We start from the raw sequence: 19,439 nt of genomic DNA, 5'->3' as shown, positions 1-19,439 counted from the left end.
ATATAAAATTCTTCTAAATGAAATTTTGGAAGCTCTTTTATGTCACAGACTGATTTCTCTTTTACTTGAACAGAATAATAATTAAGACTCTTCCCTGCCTTCAAAAATCCTTATTAATTTAAAGACTTTAGGGACATAATGAGTATTTCAGTATTTGAGTAAAGAAAGTGCTCCTCATCTATTGTTGAAATAGGCTTTGACAATTTTAATTTGTTTTTTCTTTTAACATATACTTAAAAGCTCATAAGGGATCTATAAGAGGTGTTGCAGTGGATGGACTGAACCAGTTGACCATTACAACTGGTAGTGAAGGATTACTCAAATTCTGGAACTTTAAAAACAAAGGTTTAATCCATTCTGTGAACCTTGATTCATCTCCAAATATGATGCTGCTACATAGGGACAGGTAAATTCTTTAATGATAATAGATTTTCTTTATGATGTTTTTAGTACAAGTTCTTAAGTACATAATATGCCAAGTGGAAGAAATCAGACTTATAAGAACAGCATTTGGTTTAATTTCCTTAAAGCTGTATTTGATGAGCAGAATACAAGGTCTGTGCCTTTTTGTTTGTGTATTAAACCTAGCACATTTATCTTGCTAGTGGCATTTTGGGACTTGCCTTGGATGACTTCTCCATTAGTGTTCTGGACATAGAAACTAAGAAGATTGTCAGACAGTTTTCTGGACACCAAGGCCAAATAAATGACATGGTAAAACAAACTTTTTCTCCTTAAACACCTTGACTCATTTCTACTTCTACTTGGGTCAAAAATGTTAAATAATCCAGTCTGTTATTTTAATAACCATGAACTCATATGAAAGACTTTCAAAATAATAATTTGCAAAGACATTTTTAAGAAAACTTTAGGATTAAAAGTTTAATATTTTTGAGGGAGTTCTTGTGATTAGACTCAAATATGTCCCAACTTTACCTTTTCCTCTTTAAATAAGACCAAAATGTACTTTGGAGAATAAATGTTTCATTAGTACATAAGTGTATCATTTTTTTACTTCATATTAAAGTAAGCCAAGAGAATTCATTCCTTCTCCTCTGTGTGTCTAATGAAAGAATAGTAGCCTGGACTAACTGGTTTATTCTAGTGTAGTGTTATTTCTAGGGTCCATATAACTACAAGAATTTAATTCATAAAAATGTGGTTGGGTTTGTCACTCTGTTCTTATAGTGGATATAGGGTACAGTAGAAAGTAAACTAGTTTAGAAAGCATGTGTTAACATTATGAAAAGCTCTTTAAGTCGAGCATGTTGGTGTACATCTGTAATCCTAGCATTCTGGGAGGCTGAGGCAGAGGGATCGCAGACTAGGCAACTCAGCAACTTACTGAGACCCTGTCTAAAAATAAAAATGTTTGAAAAGGCTGGGGATGCAGTTCAGTGTGAAAGTACTGGGTTCAATCACCAGTACCTTTAAAAAAAAAAAAAAAAAAAAAACACATTTATAATTAGAGGGTTATATTAAGTATATGTTGCCCTTTGTATTGATTTCAGATACAGTGACTTACTTAAAAACAAGTAAAAATAAAATCCTTCCCTACTGAGTGAAAACTCAACTACATTTACGTATCAGGTCTAACATCAAAAATCAAAATTTACAATCCATTGCCTTTCACCTTAAAAGTAGTAAAAAGAAATGTCAAGAAAATACATCCTTCAGTTTGGAAGTTGGCAAAATTATCCATCAGCAGAATTTGTTTTGACAGCATCTGTGGAAATGGGTGGTAGTGGGGTAATGGTGATGAAGTGGAGTTTTGAAAACACCTGTGTCAGCTTGCTCTTCCTGGTTTTCCCCTTTTCAAACTTCACTTTTCTATTTGAATGTCTAGAGCTTTTCTTGTTGAGTAGTAAGGTACTCCTATTCACTTAAATCTGTGAGCATTTTTAACATGACCTTAACTCTGTGATTTCTTCCCATCTTGTATCTTCCCTACCTTTCTGTAAATTGAGCAGGTTGACACTGATGCCTTACTCGGGTATCATTTGTTAATATGGATGGTCATAATCCTTACGGTGAGTTTAGATTCCTGGATGAATAATGTGCTACCACTGTAGACCTTAAAATTTTTCTTTTTGAGTCTTTCACATCTGATCTGAGTCTCTCAACATTTATGTGCTACAGTCGAGAAAAGCTGTTATCCACTTTATGGCTAGAAAATACAACTCTTTTTTTTAAGATGGCGTAAATACTTCATTGTTTAAATTGCTCTGGGATTGGAACTCGAGACCCTTCTCAGAGCTATATCCCCAGCTTGCTTTTAATTTTTTTTTAAATGAAGAAAAGTAAAACAAAGTTTCATAATAATATAGTAGGAAAATAATAATAGTTAATACAGTATGTGTAGTTATCTTTAAAGTAGTTACTCAGAGTACAAGTTATGGGCATAAAAAAATTCTCCAAACGATATTAGCACAAACCTTTCTTTTCAGTGAACTATGAGAAACTAGTAATACAACTGTCTTGCATTTTTTTTTCCTTTTCCTTTCCTTCTTTTCCTCTTTCTCCCATCCTATTTCCTTTTTTCTTTTGGGCAGTTTCTTCCCATTTCACAATATTTGTTGTTCCCTTTGGACCTTATTTACTCTTTCAGTTTCTCACACCAGGCAGGTAATATGTTTACACATGGAAGTCTGATATATCTTGTAATTTTTTTGAGACAGGGTCTCACTGAGTTGTCCAGGCTAGGCTGGAACTTGTGATCCTCCTTTCTTAGCCTCTCAGAGTGCTGGGATTACAGGCATGTACTACCATTTCCAGCTCAGAAAAAGTGATTTTTAAAGTTACAAGTAAATGTAGAAAGACTTCTTTAGTAGCTTTAAAATTTGATGAGAATTTTCATTTTCTGTCTTCAAAATTATAGGGATTTGATTTAATTCTTAGAAAGTCAGGCCAAAATAAACCCTTTTTAAAGAAATAGAATTTTTGTTTTTTTCAGAAATACTTTATAGCAGAAATTAAGCTAACAAATTATTTCTAACTGAATAGTCTCAAGAATAGCATTTTAATATTAAAAATAATTTATAGTCACACTTTAATTCTAAAAATATGAGGTTGTGGTATGAAAATTGGTAGAATTCTTTATTTTTTAAACTATTATAATTCATTTACAGACAAATTCTTATCCAAATTCCACATTAGTAGTATATAGAAAATAATATTTTCTTTTATAAAGTAAGGCAGTTTGAATTTTGTTCATTTATTTTTTCATGAAATCTGAATCATACATATATCTGTGTGTGTGTATCTATCTATATAGATACACATATCTGTCTATATACACACACATACAGAGCAATACATACTGCAAATATATCTATAATTTTTATTCCTTTATTTATTTAAAGACTTTCAGTCCTGATGGCCGTTGGTTAATAAGCGCTGCGATGGATTGCTCCATTAGGATTTGGGACCTTCCATCTGGGTGGTGAGTTTATTTTTCAGTCTCTCAGATGATTTTTCATTGTCTTAACATGTGACCTTTACTTGTAGTTAGTGGGTTGTGTACTTAGTGAACGTGAATGCATTTGTTGATTTTCTAATATGACTGTATCTTGTCCTTAGAGTGTTTTGGATCTCTAAACAATAGTATCATGAGATGTAATAGAAAAACACAGATTTAGAAGTCAGTTGTGGGGGCTGGGGATTTAGCTCAGCGGCAAAAGCGCCTGCCTGGCAAGCGCAAGGTCGTGAGTTCGGTTCCCGGTACCGGAGAAAAACCAAAAAAAAAAAGAAGTCAGTTGTATAAATTTTAAGAAAGCTCATTTAGCCTTAAGAGTTCAGCCTGGAGCTCAAACTTTAGGATTACAGACTTTATTTGAAGGCTTTTGAAATTAGTACTCAATTTAATTAAAACATCAAAAATCCTAGTTTTTCTTTTTATGTGTTATAGATCTCTTTTCAGTGGCATAGCAGTGTCAGAAAGCTGTTTCATGGAGTGAAACTTGCTACTGATCCAGCAGTTTCTCAGGAATTAGATAACCTCATCTGTGGAAGCAGTCTGACCTTTAGAAGGGAAAAACCCTGATGTTCTCATTTCCCTTTAACTTTGCTATGGGCATGAGGTACACCTGCCTACCCAGCAGACACACATCTAAAGAGTACCATTAGTGGATCCAGCTCTAATAAACTGGGACTGTCCACAGGTGTGTCCTTTTTCACATGAACTAGAATGAAGCAAATTCTAGTTAGCTGTGTCCTTCAGCTCCAAAGAGTTTACCAAAAGTTGATTTTTCCTAAATTAGCAAAATTTTTTCAAAGACACTGTTAGAAAAATGGGTGGTCTGTTGCTTCTTGGTCTTTTGCTGTTTTCTGAAAATGAACATTATGTAATTTGAATTAAAGTAAGAAATTTTGACAAATAATAGGATTAAAGTAGTGTGGTTTTCATTTTCCTTTTGGTAAGTGTTGGTTCACATTAGCTGGGAGGAATCAGTTAATGTTCAGTAATACTAACCTGGCAGAATGTTTTTTAAAAGTGGCAAGTTTATCTTTGGAATGGAAGAATTAGGATCTGAAAGTAGCATTCAAAGCTATGAAACTTTGACTCAGCATTAACTCATGCTGAATTTCTTATTTCAGTAAAAAGTAAATTTAAATCTGATAGGTTTTCAGCTAATGTTTTATTTTTAGGTGAACACAGGGCACTTCCGATTGATAGAGAGGCATGAAGGCTGGTGCACCACAAGAGTAAGAAATAAGCCACATGGGGCTGTTAAAATAAATTACACTGAACAAAAGTATTTTTTTACTAAAAAGTATCACATTTGAAGAAGAGCAAATGAGAGAGCTTGAAAAGTGATATCAAACAACGAATTCTGCTTAATTACAACTAAAGTGACCTTTACCAAGTGCTGCTAGGTACTCTGTATGTTTTTATTTTTCCGTATCCTGAAAGTTAGTACTGTTACTGTTAATTACTAGTTCCATTTCACAAGGAAATGGAAGCTTACACAGAAATTAAGTGATTTGTCCACAATGGCTTAGTTTATAAATAGTAGAACAAAAAATAAATACAAGAGAAAAAAATGTTTTCCTAGCAATTATGGTATCATCTTTGCTCAAGTTGTGTCATACGTTCCGAGAATGTTCTGGATTTTCTTTCTTGCTGTAGAAGACAGATAATAAGCAAGATTTAGTATTTTATCATACGATCGTAGGTAACTGTTGAGGTATTTTTTTCTTTCTCTCTTAAATATAATCGGGATGGTAACTTTTGCAGATTCTTAGTTCTTCTTCCATGAACATTTTCATTATTTGCATAGCTTGCTAAATAAAGAGTGAATATATTCATTATATAACCTAACATGAAGCAATCTGTGAGTAAACCTTTCAGTGTAGCAGCATACAAGTGCCTCCATCTGGAATTGTGCCTTTCTGAAATAAATTGTATAGCTATAGAACTGTTCCTGTAAAATTTTTTTTAAATGCTAAAAAATTTTTGTGTGTTGACTTCTCAGAGAGGAAGAGTTAAAATTGTTTATCCTTGAAATTACGTTATTTACCTCCCAGTACCAGTATCATTACCACCAGTTTTTTTTTTTTCTGTTAGGTTTTTGTTGTTGTTTTACCTTTTGGAAATTCACGTTGAACTCTTGGGGTGGGGTAATAAATATATAAAACTATGGATTTTATTAAAGAAATTTGAATTTTGTTTCATCTCGTCCCCATATTTTCTGAGGACCATTAACATCAGAAGAGTTGGGATAAAACATTGTTTTACATTTCTCACTGAGTCATAAATCATCCCTTTGTTGATTCCATCATCTTGGAGACAGACTACACATGGACTTTATCATTTTTCCAGAAAAGTAATCACAAATAGCTTACTAAATATTCCAAGTATATGTAGGACTCTGATCTTAAAAATCTGATTCCTTAAATTGGGAATATGGTTAATATTCTTTCAGAAAAAATTTATAACATAACTAGAACTTTTCATATTGTAGGCAAATCAGGAAACTGTAGGTAGTTTTAGTAAGTCTGGGATTAAGGCTGCACACTTACATTATATTATGACAGTATAAAATAAAATATGCTGTGTATGTGGAAACCGTCTTCCTCAATTTGGTTCTTTTACATAAAGAAAAGCCAGTCTACCCACACAGCACAGCTGTAAAAATGAAGTCGCACAATGAAATTGACAAAAAAATTATAGTATGGAGTAAAACAAATTTGCTCAAGCAGTAAATTCTCTTCTTACCAAATAGGTTCTAAACAGGTTAGGAAGTTTCACCCTCACATACTACAACTTTTCACAGAATAATTATTGATCAGTACGAAGGGGAAATTAACAAGCTGTGAAATGGCTGTGTTTTCTGTTTAATTTTTATTTGCATACACTGGGATAGTGTCTTCTGCTGTAGGTTGTTTGGATTAAATGAATTAACATAAATAATTGATAGTCTCTGATGATAATGTGTTTAGCAGGTGTTTCCTTTTCCCTCATTTCCTTGATCCCTAAGAAGAACCCTTCTTGTGAGCTTCAAAATAAGCCTGAGCAAGAAACAAGACAGCTTTTTACTGCTCTTTTCCACCACAGCCAAGAATTGTTACTGTCCTGAACACACTACACTTGGGCGTTTGTTCCCAGTACTCCAGTATTAGTGTTTTTCCCATCTTGTATTTATTATTGAGGATTTACATTTCTAATGGTTCTTTCAGCCAGTTGAAGAGCTATCTTATTATTGCTAGGTCACTTAATATCTCTACCAGAGAGCTTTTTATATTTGAGCTGTTCATTGTGTTCATGAATCACCAGTGTAAACACACCCTATTTGTGTATGTTATCACACTGCTTGCTGTGTCTTTAGTTTTAGTAGTGGTTTTAATAGCATTAAAGGTGGTTAAAAGTTCAGACTGCTTGTGTTCAAATCTTGGCTCAGTTGCTTTCTCCCTTAGGAAGTTTTGAGTTTTCTTATCTGTATAAAGAGAATAGATCTGCCTCATAAATTGCAAAGGTTAGATTAGTCAGTACATGCCAGAGCTCAAGATACTTCCTAGGTTAGAACACTGAAAATTGTGATAGCTACTGTTACCTTGTTCTTAAAATAATTTGTATTACTTAGTGTAGATCCTGAGCTTCAGTCATTTGCTTATGTCTTTCCATGGATAATTATTGTCCTTAGTAAGGGTGTTTTTTAAAAAGCTCTGTTTAAAACTAGTGTAATCTTCTAAAAGTATTCTTGCTGTTAGTCTTAGGAGTCTTCCTGGCATGGTGGGGATTTGTGTAGACCTTTCTCTTTGATCCTTAAATCTGCCCGATTTTACTTCCAGTGGTTGCTATCCTAGTCAGATTTGTATTGCTAAACAGTTACTAGCAAAGTGTCACTGCTCCTTCTGATCAAATATATTCTGCTTCCTATTAGAAAATTGTCTTATGAAAGTAAAGTTTATAGCACAATCTACTCAGAAATCTTTACTAAGTTGCCATCCATTTTGAGGTAAAAACATTGAGATATTTGGTGCTGAAGAGCGTATATATACAGTCTTACACTCTACTTAATGGTTCCACCCAACTGTATTCCTCAGTATGTACTTCATTGTATTGTATCTGTCTTCACATTCCATATTTCTCTCGGCCAGGAAGTGCCTTCTCTGCTGTTAATGTCCTTTGAAATCCTGTCTTTTCTTAAGGCTCAGCTCAAATCCTGTTCTGTATGAGGCCTCTCTGAGTCTGAGTGGGGTCACTCACTTTTTTCTCTCCAACTTTCAAACTCCTGTAGAGTTTGGGAGGTGGAAGTGGGTATTGAACTCAGGGCCTTTGCACTGAGCAGTATCCCAACCCTTTATTTATGTTTGTTGTTATTTTTGTGCTGAGACATGGTCTCACTAAGTAAGTTACCTGGGCTGCATTGGGCTCCAATTTGAGATTCTCTTATCTCAGCCTCTCACAGTGCTGGGCTTATAGGCACATACTACTCAGGGCTCCATTCTGCATTTTAAAGCTATCAGGCTAGTTTCCCTAAGCTCCATTCCTGTTGATTATCCTCTAAAGACTAAATGTACTGGGCTAGGGATGTAGCTCAGCAGCATGGTGCCTGGTTAGCAAGTGTGAGGCCCTGAGTTCAAGTCCCAGTACCAAAAAAGAAAGAGTAAATGTACCTATTTCTTCATGTATAGCATGGTTACCTATTTGGAAAACAGTTGCTCAAAATTTTTTTCTATTACTTTTCTCTTATTTAGAGACATTTTGTTTTCTCATTACATTCTTCTGTTATCATAGTTTTTTAGTGTCACTGTGTTATGGTTTATGTCTAGGTGTCCCCCTAAAGACACATGCAGTCAGGGGGCTGGCTTTTAGAGTTTATGATTGATTCATGATCTAATACTGGAATTATGGATGTGAGTGCTACACCTACCCTGGGGCAGGTCGTTTGCATATGTAAGGGAGAGAAAGAGGCTGCCTGCTGCCCCTCCTCTCGTTTTGCTCTTGTTGTTTTTGCTGTCTTCGCCTCCATGAATGGTTGCCCTGTACCAGCCACATACGGACTGAAACCTCCACAAACTGTGAGCTAAATAAACCTTTCCTTTCTTAATTCTGAGTGTTGGATAATTTGTCTCAGCAACAGCAACGAGAGAAAAGTAACCAAGACACCCTGGAATAACAAAAACACAAAAGAGTACTGATTGTATTTATTTTGAATATATGATGTCTTTAAAATTGCCCCAGGCCAATATACCATAATTTAGGATTAGACAAACAACATCCATAATTTAGGATTAGACAGACAGCATCCATTCCACCTGTATTCTCTCTATTGAAACTTCCTGTTTAGTTAATTGAACCATTTAGTGTTTTGGGTCTTTCTTGTTAAAAGAGGTTATTTTCATGTAGTGACTTAGTTGACAAAGCTGTTTGTTAGTGATGACTTTCTGCCTGAAATTTAAAACACACACACACACACACACACACACACCAATTTATGTATCATCCCTTGTTCTTTCAGCAAAAACATTTTTTTACTAAAGTCTAAGTACTTAAACATCTTAATTTTTTATAGCCTTGTAGACTGCTTTTTGTTGGACTCAGCTCCTCTCAATGTTACTATGTCCCCGACTGGAGACTTTCTGGCAACTTCCCATGTGGACCACCTTGGAATTTATCTGTGGTGAGTTATTTCATACATGTCTGCTTAGGAAGAAGAGTGAAATAGCTATGCTCCTGTAGAGAATCATGGTGGTTAAAATTACCACTCGGTTAAAAAACACAATGGGTATTTCATATACAGTGACACTTCAGTTGTCCAGCAGAGCCAAGTTCAAACTTTCCACTACTCAAACAGCAAAGTTTGAAAAAAAAATCTGCTCGGTGTTTGTAACTTTGCTTGATAGTCAAAGGGAAAATCCAACTTGAAATAACCGGTACAGGCTGAGAATGAGTCATGCGTTGCATCTTGTAGGGGCTACAGAGGGGCAATGCTACAGTGTAAGCACCGCTCTGACCCAGACAACATACAGTGTTTGTGTTTCTGCATTAAGATAGTGCCATTGTGCTTTTTTTTTTTTTTTTTGCATTTTATTTGTGTAAAATACTGTAACCATGGATCCAAAGAAACTTAGTGATACCAGTAATAAGGCTGTGAGGGGAAAACTGAAAACCAAGACAGTTAAAGAAAAGAAATCATTGCAAAATATGTTAAAGCATGGAAAAATGAATTTATAAATGTGATTTTGGGGCCTCAAAACCAATTACTTGGTTTTCCACTGTTTCTTATGGGAAAAATATATTCTGTTCTCAAACCTTTTGGTGCTTGAACACAACTTTGGAATGAATTGAGTTCAACAACTGAACATCACTGTAGTTGACACAGATAATGCACTGTAAATCGATGACTGATTCAACATGTTTATTTAGCAGCTTTGTTTACATGTATGTTCTAAACTACATGATTGATTTTTATCTGTTATCATATTTAGTTTTTATTTGTAGAAAGGGTAAGTAAATCCAAAAGGTTAGAAAGCCAACCAGGCCCTTAATATCTTACAGTTACCCCACCACTATATGATGTTGGCCATCCCTTCTGAACTTCAGCCTGCTTTATAAAATAAGGCCTATGTATGAGCTAAATGCTAAGATTCATTCTGGTCACGTGACTTCTTATGTGAGGATATGTGGCAGTTTTTAAACTCTTACTTGAACCTCTAAGGAACTATGATCCCTCAAAGTGAAAGATGAATCACCTGGGTCTAGAAAAATTTTTATCTGCTTTCTGAGTTCATGTATCTGTTTAACTCTTATTGAGGAAGAGAAAAAATTGATTCCTTTCTAATTCTGAAGTGTTATATTTTTAAAATAAAAAAGTAAAGTAAATACATAATAGAAATACACTTTGACCACCTTGATAAATAGAATGAGGAATCTCTTAAAATCAGTGAAACTTCAATTAAACTAAGAGAATAATAGCTATGGGACCTCTGCAGCCGAATGTGGAGCTTCACTTTCCATTTGAGATTCGTAATGGATAGAGAAAAGAATGTATCTGTGTTTTGGGAATGGTATTTGTTTTTTTATTACTCATCCATGAACATGTAGGGTAAGTAGGAAAATATCAACCTGGTAGATCATTGTAGAAAAGGGGAATCTATGACTAGTCAATATATGCAAGAACATAAACAGTGTATTCAGTCTCTGAATCCACCTTTCTTTGGTTATGATTTCCTTAAGTCAAGGTTGATCTTGTTAAAACAATATGTAGAAGTTATTTTACCTGATGAAAGTATAATTTGCTATTGGTCCCTCTTAACCATATTTTTGTACTACATTAACAACAGATTCCATTAATGTTTTAATGCAGCTTTCTTGGGATAATGTCTGTGACATAAAGGCATTCAGATTAATGCAGGCTTGTCTTTGAGGTCTTTTCCTGGCTAGTTAGTGCAGTCTGGCCAAATGCAAGATCATAGTGATTGTTAGCAGTTGTTGAAGTTTCTCTGAAGTAATTATTTCTAAACTTTTAAAATATTCTTCCATCTTGATTTCTCAGGTCCAATGTTTCCCTGTATTCAGTCGTCTCATTACGCCCGCTTCCTACAGATTATGTTCCATCAGTAGTTATGCTTCCTGGTACTTGTCATACCCAAGGTAATCACAAAATAGCAAAGTAATTTTTGAGGTGTACTATTGTAAGTCTAATTTAATGGCTGTTCGTACAGAAGGCAAAGTTTAATGCGTTCAGTCAAAGGGTTTTAACTGAAATGAAATACTTTGAATGACTTCAGTTTATACAAAAATATAATTGATATCATATCTGTATCAAATAATACAGTAGTGTAAAAGTATTTTGGGTCTGATGGTAGGAGTTGCAGTTAATATGAGAAAATAAGAAAAAGGAACATAGGCAAAGAAAGTACATGTTAAGAGTTTATAAGCCTATATTGAGGGGACGGATTATATAAGTGGATTTGGGATGGATTAAGTTGCTTTTTTATATGATAAAAATTTCATTTTGCATTAATTTATCTGAATTTCTTTTAAGATGTAGAAGTATCAGAAGAAAATCTAGAGCCAAATGATGAAATGATAGAGTATAATTCACCAGAACAGTTGAGTGAGCAATTAATCACTCTGTCACTTCTCCCCGAATCACGGTGGAAGAACCTTCTTAATCTTGATGTTATTAAGGTAATACTTACAGTACGCATAATACCGAGCTTTAAACACACCTTCTGTCATCATATTTTTTAAGCAGAGGCCTTTAGGAGGGGCAATGTCTCAGCAAAGACAGGGGTACTTAATTGAATGTATTTCACTTAATGTGGTTTTCATAAAGATACCCTCTATTTATCAGTTTTGAGAGTACTCTGCAGCTATGGATGTGGCAGAAGTACAGTCTTCAACTACGATAAAGAGCTTTTAAAAATTGTATGTTTTTAAGTCTAATAAATTACTTTGTAAGCTTCTAAAACAAGAAGGCAAAAAATTGGTACCCTAATGTATCTTATTGCTAGATGTTTTGAGGATTAAGAAAATTTCATTAGTTATTTTTTCTTTTCTAAGCTGCAGTTAACTTTATCAGCCCTCACTCTCTCTGTCAACTATAAAAAGATTTTTAGAGCTTATTGTATAGTATCAGGTCCATAAGTTTATGGTACAGGTACCAGATGTGTATAGTTTTTCACTGTATGTGGCAATGAAAAATAAACTAAGTCTTTTGGTCTTTGAAGAGTTTTAATTTTTACATGAACAGTGCTCATCTATGGTATAAGTTAGTGTTTTCATGAGCCTAATTTGTGAATATTAGGCTATTGTGAAAAAGCAGTTGAAAGAGTTGTTAGAGTAGAAATTTTCTGGCTACTTTCTGATAGCAAGTATTTTGTGAAACTCAGTATGGTTGGATATATGCAACTTGTGTTAAGTCACTAAAGCTTATGTTAAATCACAGTGTGGTCTATGATAAACTATTCGGGAAACACTGATATAGATAAGTTTCATAAGTACTGGTAATTGTTCTTAGCACCAGAGAAGATGTTCGGGTCTTAAGTGAGAAAGTTTTTCCTTGCCTGCTTTTTGAGAAGTTGGGCTTGAGTACAAAGGGCTGTGTGTTCAGTGGGAATATAGCTGGGAAACTCCAACACGTCCAGTCTGAGCCCAAAAGAGAGCACTTGATGAAAGTTATAGAAGCAAGGCATTAAAAAGTACAAGTAAATGAGAAGAGCAAGCAGAATAATGTCCAACTAATTGAGCACAATTTTAGATTACTTCACTTTTCAGTAAGATACAGTACAACATAAATATATTAAAAATATTAGCTAATTGTCTTGAGAGAGAAATATAGTGAAACCTCTAAAGTTTCTATTTCCTACTGAATTAAAGAAGATGAAATTTTTATACTTTGTCTTATGTATAACTTTTCTACTATTGTGTTTCTTTGTGGGATTAATTTTCAAATACCCTGTGGAGCTTTTGTTTTTTTTCCAAATCAGCAGCTGTCTCTTCTAAATCAAGAAGAATTAAAAGAGTAACTGAATAGTACATTCTACCTTGCCAAAAGGCTGTGTTTAACACTGCAACAGTGCTTTGTCCAGCCTGCGTATCATTTCCTTATACATAACTCCATAAGGCCACAAATATTCCAGGCTTGCTTTTAAATATAAAATCCCCCTAGGGCAGTGGTGGCAAACCTGTGGCGCTGTGCCTCAGTGGGCTATTTGTTATCATTGAAAATTTGAAAGTGCTAAAAGGCTCACCATCACTGCCTTGGGATTACAGAGATTCAAGAGAACAGAAGAATAGTGTTAAGGTAAAATTTTGAGATTCGTATATTAGGCAGATTACCATAGAAAGTCCCTTTCATCAAATACTCTTGAGATAGTGATACATAGAAATGTATGCATTAAAACTAAATTCTTTCATTGGGAATTCCAGTAGAATTTCACTAACACTTGAAATATTTTATAAACCAATAAGTTTTGTTTTGTTTTGAAGCTCAAAAATACTAAGGAAAGTTAAAAATTCTAAGAAAGTAGAAAAATTAGTGTTGTGCTTCACAAAAAATTCGTCAAATTTCCTCTAATGGAGGGTATTGGTTTCTGGCTCCAGTTTTTTTGTTTGTTTGTTTTGTTTTTGGGAAAAATAGTTTGAGAAGCCATTCTCTGTGGAAATCTTGCTCTCTAGCCTAGTTTGTTTACAAGGTTGTATTCAGTACAAAAAAGTCATTTCAGGAAGGTAAACTTTGTCATCAAGCCGCTTCCGCACACAGATAGTTTCCTTTGTGTAGTCAGCAGGAGGCTGGAGACTGGAGATCTGCACTGAGAAGCTGGGGCTGGGAATAGCTATGGTGTTGGTCAAGTGGATTTTATTGTAACATTCTAATCTTGGAAAGTTTGATTCCCTTTTAGATTTGATTTGGAATTAAAAATTGTTAGAATAACTACTAGTCTTTTTCTCATTCTCACTTTCTCTTAATCAGAAAAAGAATAAGCCAAAGGAACCACCCAAAGTACCCAAATCAGCACCATTTTTTATTCCAACAGTTCCTGGCCTTGTACCTAGATATGCTGCACCTGAACAAAATAACGATCCCCAGCAGGTAAGAACCAAATTGGAACACTAGATATATGGGGATTATGTTTATATATGTTTTGTATAGTTCTTTACCAAGACCCGGTTTTTCAAATATTTATAATGATAGTTTATAATTACAGGCTATATGTTTTAGATGACACATTCTTTTAATATTGTATATTTGTTTTTGTTTAAGTCTAAAGTGGTAAACCTTGGAATTTTGGCTCAAAAATCAGATTTCTGCCTGAAACTTGAAGAAGGATTGCTAAATGATAATTGTAAGTTAAATTCTATTTCAACATACATTTTTAGCATGTTTTCCTTTATATGAAGAAACCTTGAAAGAAATACCAGATTTCTTAGCTAAAAAGAGGTTAGTAAAAACAAAGGATTGATACTTTAATTTTAATCTGAACTAAGTTTTGCTTTTAAATTACAGTATATTAAATGAGTGAAACTAAACTCAGATGATCATATAACAGTTTCTTGAAAACCTTTCTCATTTTCTGTATGGAAAGTTGAATATTTTCTTATTTTGTGGTTTGGAGATGGATACAGTTACTGACAATATTTCTAATAGGGAGGCCTTTAATATGCATTCAATGTAAACATTTTGTTGTCCCTGGTAATTTGCATGCCATTTGTTCTTTACAAATTTGAATTGCAGTACAGTTTTCAGTACAACAAAAAATTGTCATACATAACTTCATATATTTTCAAATTATCCTATAGAAATTTTTTAACATTTGAATGTGTTAATAGATTTAAATGAAGTGATTGTAATAACTAGAACTTATGAAAAATTTAATGCAGATGAGACTGCTCTCAACCTTCTAAAAGAATTGGGCCCATCAGGAATTGAAACAGAACTGCGAAATTTGTCTCCTGATGGTGGTGGGTCTGTAGAAGTTATGCAGAGTTTCTTGAAGATGATTGGAATGATGTTGGAGAGGAAGCGTGATTTTGAGTTAGCCCAGGCCTATCTTGCGTTGTTTCTAAAGGTAAGGCAGTGTAAGATACTTCCATCTTTTCTCCTCAGAAGCTGTACTGTATAATAGAGCTGCTCATAAAGATGAGAATGGTCTATATCCACCATGTCTAACATGACAGCCACTTCAACATGTAACTCTTGACTTGCATGTGGCTAGTGTGACTGAGAAGCTGAATATTTAATTTTATTTAATTAAAGTTTAAATGGCTACATGTAGCTGGTAACTACCACATGGGAGTAGTTGGACTATGCAGCTTGGTAGGATTTTCATTTTTCGCTATGTAACAGCACAGAAATTTAAACTATACTTGATTCTCCTGTCATCCACCTGCTCCCATGTGTTGGTCCATTAACTTTTTTTTAAGTAGTTATATTTTGTGTAAATTTCTTTGGTCACAAAGAGAAAGCCAGGTTTTAAGGGTTTTTTTCTACTGCTGAAATCAAAATGCTCACCTCTATCCGAGTTGGAGTTTAAAAGTGATTTTGCACAAGATAGTTGCTTGATTAACGTAATAGTGAAATCATGCATTGAAGGTCTATCTTCAAAAATTGCTTGAAGCCCAATACATTGGGCCACTATTTAGATAGTGGCCCAATGCATTGAAAAATACAAGTACCAATTGTCTTTTCCCACATTTACTGTGTTTTTGTCGTATAATTAGAACTTACTTAAAAACCTTTAGGAAATAAAGCAAAGAGTCCGTCCACCATTCATTACCAGTGGATTATATTGAAAGGAGAATTTACAGAAGCATAGAAATGTGAAATTTGTGTTAGAAGTAGGACTTTGAATTGGGGTATAGCTCAGTGGTAAGTGTGAGACTTAATCTCCAGTACCACCAAAAAAATCAAACCAAAAAAAAACCCCACAAAAAACAAAACTAGATCCTTCTTTCAGGACTTTAGTATGGTGGAGAAAATGGGGAAAGTTTGGAGGGGAGGGAAATTGGAGATAGTAGTAAACAGGTATATAGTGGCACATGTCTGTAATCCCAGCACTTGGGAGGCTGAGGCAGGAGGATCACCACGAGTTCAAGGCCAGCTTGGACTATATAAGCGAGACCCTGTCTCAAAAAAACCCAACAAAAATAAATAAATAAACAAACAAACAAATCCACCATATAACGTATATTTAGTGTCTTTTTGGTTTCCTTGTGAGGAAAGTGAATGCAAAATAGGTAAAACTTTAGTTTTATTGAGTAAAATATCCAACTGCTGTATTTTTCTTTTCAGTTACATCTTAAAATGCTTCCTTCAGAACCCATACTCCTGGAAGAAATGACAAAATTATTATCACAGGTGGAAGAAAACTGGATTCATTTGCAGTCACTCTTCAATCAAAGCATGTGTGTTCTAAATTATATCAAAAGTGCTTTATTATAAACTTAAGTGACTAAAGAAATCAAAGACATATTAAATGGGTTCAGTTTAACTTATCCTTGTTTTCCAAGTGCAGTGTGAAAAGAAGTGCTAGCACTACTTACTTAATCAGTAATTCTCTCCTTTAAATCTTAATACATTCTTGAAATAAAATTCTACCTGTCTTTTGTTTTGAAGACCTAAGCAATCTACTCAAATGACTTATTTTGAATCTTTTCAAATGAGTTACTTGTGTATGAATTTCTGATATTACCAGCACATGTTTTTGAGTATATTACAGATAAGAGATGGCTCCCTATTTATTGTAAAGTAGTGCTGAACTGTAGTGAAGATACCATATAAAACAGATCTATAGTATTGTAAAAATGCCTTTATGATATGAAGATAAAAAATTTCCTTCATGACTTTGGATGAAGGCCGATTGTAGAAGTTTCAGCTGTCTTCTAGTACACCCTTTTCACAGAAGTGTTAAAGTGAGGTCTTGTGGAATCTCAGAGATGATCTAACACAGACCTGCTGCTCTCTCCATTATTGTGTTCTGAAGGAAATTGCCTTGGATCAGGACTGTGAGAGGCACTTGCCCACCTGAGGCAGATTGCAAAAGGAAAGGTTGGACCTATAGATACCTAGCATAGCCAAGGGGAATTCCAGATTCCATTGAAGGTCATGCCTCACAGGTTTCTCTTCCTTCGCTAATGACTTGTTTGTTTGGCAAGAAACTGCTGGCCTTATCTTTCACTCACAGATATTGTGAATTGCAGTAGCTCTGGCAGTTTTCTTTTCTCATCATCATTTTCTTCTTTATGGTTCAATTCTTTAGCAATTTGTAAATGAGAAATAAGCAGTTCTTAAAAATGCAGAGTTCTGACTATTTTTAGTTTCTACGCTCAAAAGCCGTGTCACTCCTAAAATGGAGCTGGCTGGATTTGATCACTGATAACATTCTTGATCAACATTAGGATAAGAGTTTACAAACTAATTTACAGAGAGCATTCATTAAAAGAAGTTGGCCAATGAGAAATTTAACATTAAAGTATATTTCTTGATAGTATATGGTAGAGTCAGTTAGCTAAGGAAATAAACCAGTCTGCCTTTACACACATTTACTTTTCTCTTAAAAACATATATGTCGTCTTGTTAAGCTGCCATCTGAAATGTTAGTAACAACCTCAGTTCTGATTTTAAAATATCTACTAGCCAGGGATGTAGCTCAGTGGCACAGTGCCTGCCTGGCAAGTGCAAGGTCCTGAGTTCAATTCCTGGTACCAAAAAATAACAAAAACAAAAACAAAACTTTATCATATTTTCCTTTGTCTCAAATGCAGTAAAGGCAAAAATCCAGTACATAATCATGAACCTTGTAAAGATTGTAACTAACACAACATAAGAACTGTGAACTAAAATTGTATTCCTTTTGTAAATTATGAACTGAATTTTCTTGTCTTTCAAATGACTATAGAGTTGAAAATATTAATTTTATTGGCAGTATCATTAGGTAGTATTTCCACATTATTTTAGCAGGTATCTCTTCCAGAACCTTTCTTGTGCAATTGCCATCAAGGGACAGAGCGCCAGAGATAATGAAGTATAATTTTGTGTCTGTATTTTTCTTAAAATGTCTGTGCATAATGCTTTATTTTTAAATTAAATTTTAAATTACACATATATGACTAATTTTGCTTTTAAAAAATCAGTCAAGTCTTTTGACAGGCTTCAATCCTCATACATAGATGCAAAAAATAGATTTTTACATACAGGTATGTTTCTCATTGTGCAGCTTACTTTCCTACTTTCATTGCATTCCATTCACATTTAACTAACCTCTTTGCTTTTGCATTGTTTCCCACAATCTCTTGCCTATAGTGGATACTTAGGTAATTCACCCTTTTTTCTACTCCAACTGTAAGCAGTGCTGAAGTGAACCTCATCTTGTATGGGTCTTCGTGCACTAGTGTATATGTTTAGGGTTTGAATTGCTTGACCAGAAGACGAGCAGTTATAATTTGAAGAGATACTTTTATTTGGCTTCCAAAGTGGCTATAGCAATAAATAGTTTCCCTCAACAAAGAATGAGTACCTGTTTTGTCATATGATGGACATTTGAATTAGATCTTTATAAAATTATAATTCTATTAATCTGATAGGTGAAAAAATATATTCAGAAGTTTTGCACACTGGTAAGGGTAAGCGTCTTATATTTAAATTAGGTTATTCATGTTTCTTTGTGAATTTTCTTCTGTTGCTCATTTTTCTGTTTAATGATTTGTCTTTTTAACTCAAAGATTTTACAACTTAGATACTGACCTTTTATATCTGTTGTCAGTGTTTCTCCCAGTCAGCTGCTTGTCTGTTTCTTTTTATAGATGTTTTATATTTTTATAGTCAAATTGAGAAATTTTTATATCTTTATTACAAGGTACAAAGTAAATCCTCTTATTTTCTAAGACATTTATCATGTGTTCACTTGTGTTCATTTCATGGTTATTTGTATTTTCTTCTAAGATGAGCATCTGAGTGGTTAATGTCTACATCTGTATCTGTAATTGATTTATATAAAGAAGTTGAGGGCTGGGGATATAGCTCAGTGGCACAAGCACCTAGCTGGCAAGTGCAAGGTCCTGAGTTCTATTCCCAGTACCAAAAAAAAAAGAAAGGTAAGCTATAGACCTACCTTTGTCCAAAAGTCTATTCAGAACTCCTTTCTTAAAAAGTGCCTTTGACTCTGATATGAAATGCTACTTCATTATGTACTAAATTATTTTGTTGAACCTTTTGATATTTCTAATAAATAGTGTATTAGTTTGATTGTAGTTGGGTATGCTTTCAGATTTGGTGGGGGTACAGTGTTCCTGATGTTTTTCAAAAATAGCTGCTAGGTGAGTGTGTCTTGAAATCTGATTTTTTATCTTGCTAAATTTATAGAATTGATTTGCAGCAAAGTACACTACCAAGTATTTACATAAGAGTAATATTTATCTTCATTGAATCAGTTCATTTGTGGGTAGCATTCTCTTAGTTTCACAGGTTTTTTTTTATATGATCGTACAT

The 19,439-nt window shown here is 34.1% G+C and overlaps 1 protein-coding gene across 2 annotated transcripts in view; it reads left to right on the top strand.

Moving 5' to 3' along the window:
- The window catches only part of Wdr36 (WD repeat domain 36), a 35,353-nt gene extending 16,152 nt beyond the window's left edge, over positions 1 to 19,201 (top strand). The window contains exons 14-23 of one of the 2 annotated variants that reach the window (XM_005382167.2): positions 241 to 406; positions 606 to 714; positions 3,363 to 3,442; positions 9,018 to 9,125; positions 11,001 to 11,098; positions 11,493 to 11,638; positions 13,926 to 14,045; positions 14,217 to 14,298; positions 14,834 to 15,021; positions 16,245 to 19,201. In XM_005382167.2, the coding sequence (XP_005382224.1) occupies positions 241 to 406; positions 606 to 714; positions 3,363 to 3,442; positions 9,018 to 9,125; positions 11,001 to 11,098; positions 11,493 to 11,638; positions 13,926 to 14,045; positions 14,217 to 14,298; positions 14,834 to 15,021; positions 16,245 to 16,394 (1,247 nt within the window). In that variant the 3' untranslated portion in view covers positions 16,395 to 19,201. Of the gene's footprint in view, positions 1 to 240; positions 407 to 605; positions 715 to 3,362; positions 3,443 to 4,647; positions 5,400 to 9,017; positions 9,126 to 11,000; positions 11,099 to 11,492; positions 11,639 to 13,925; positions 14,046 to 14,216; positions 14,299 to 14,833; positions 15,022 to 16,244 lie in introns of those variants that run through there. The other variant, XM_013513044.1, reaches the window with a different exon arrangement.
- Positions 19,202 to 19,439: the final 238 nt, after the last annotated feature.

This window comes from Chinchilla lanigera, unplaced genomic scaffold (assembly GCF_000276665.1).
Source record: "Chinchilla lanigera isolate Chin_1 unplaced genomic scaffold, ChiLan1.0 scaffold00017, whole genome shotgun sequence".
Taxonomy (NCBI): domain Eukaryota; kingdom Metazoa; phylum Chordata; class Mammalia; order Rodentia; family Chinchillidae; genus Chinchilla; species Chinchilla lanigera.
Note: the sequence above shows the minus strand (reverse complement) of the source record. Positions and strands in the feature narration are given on the sequence as shown.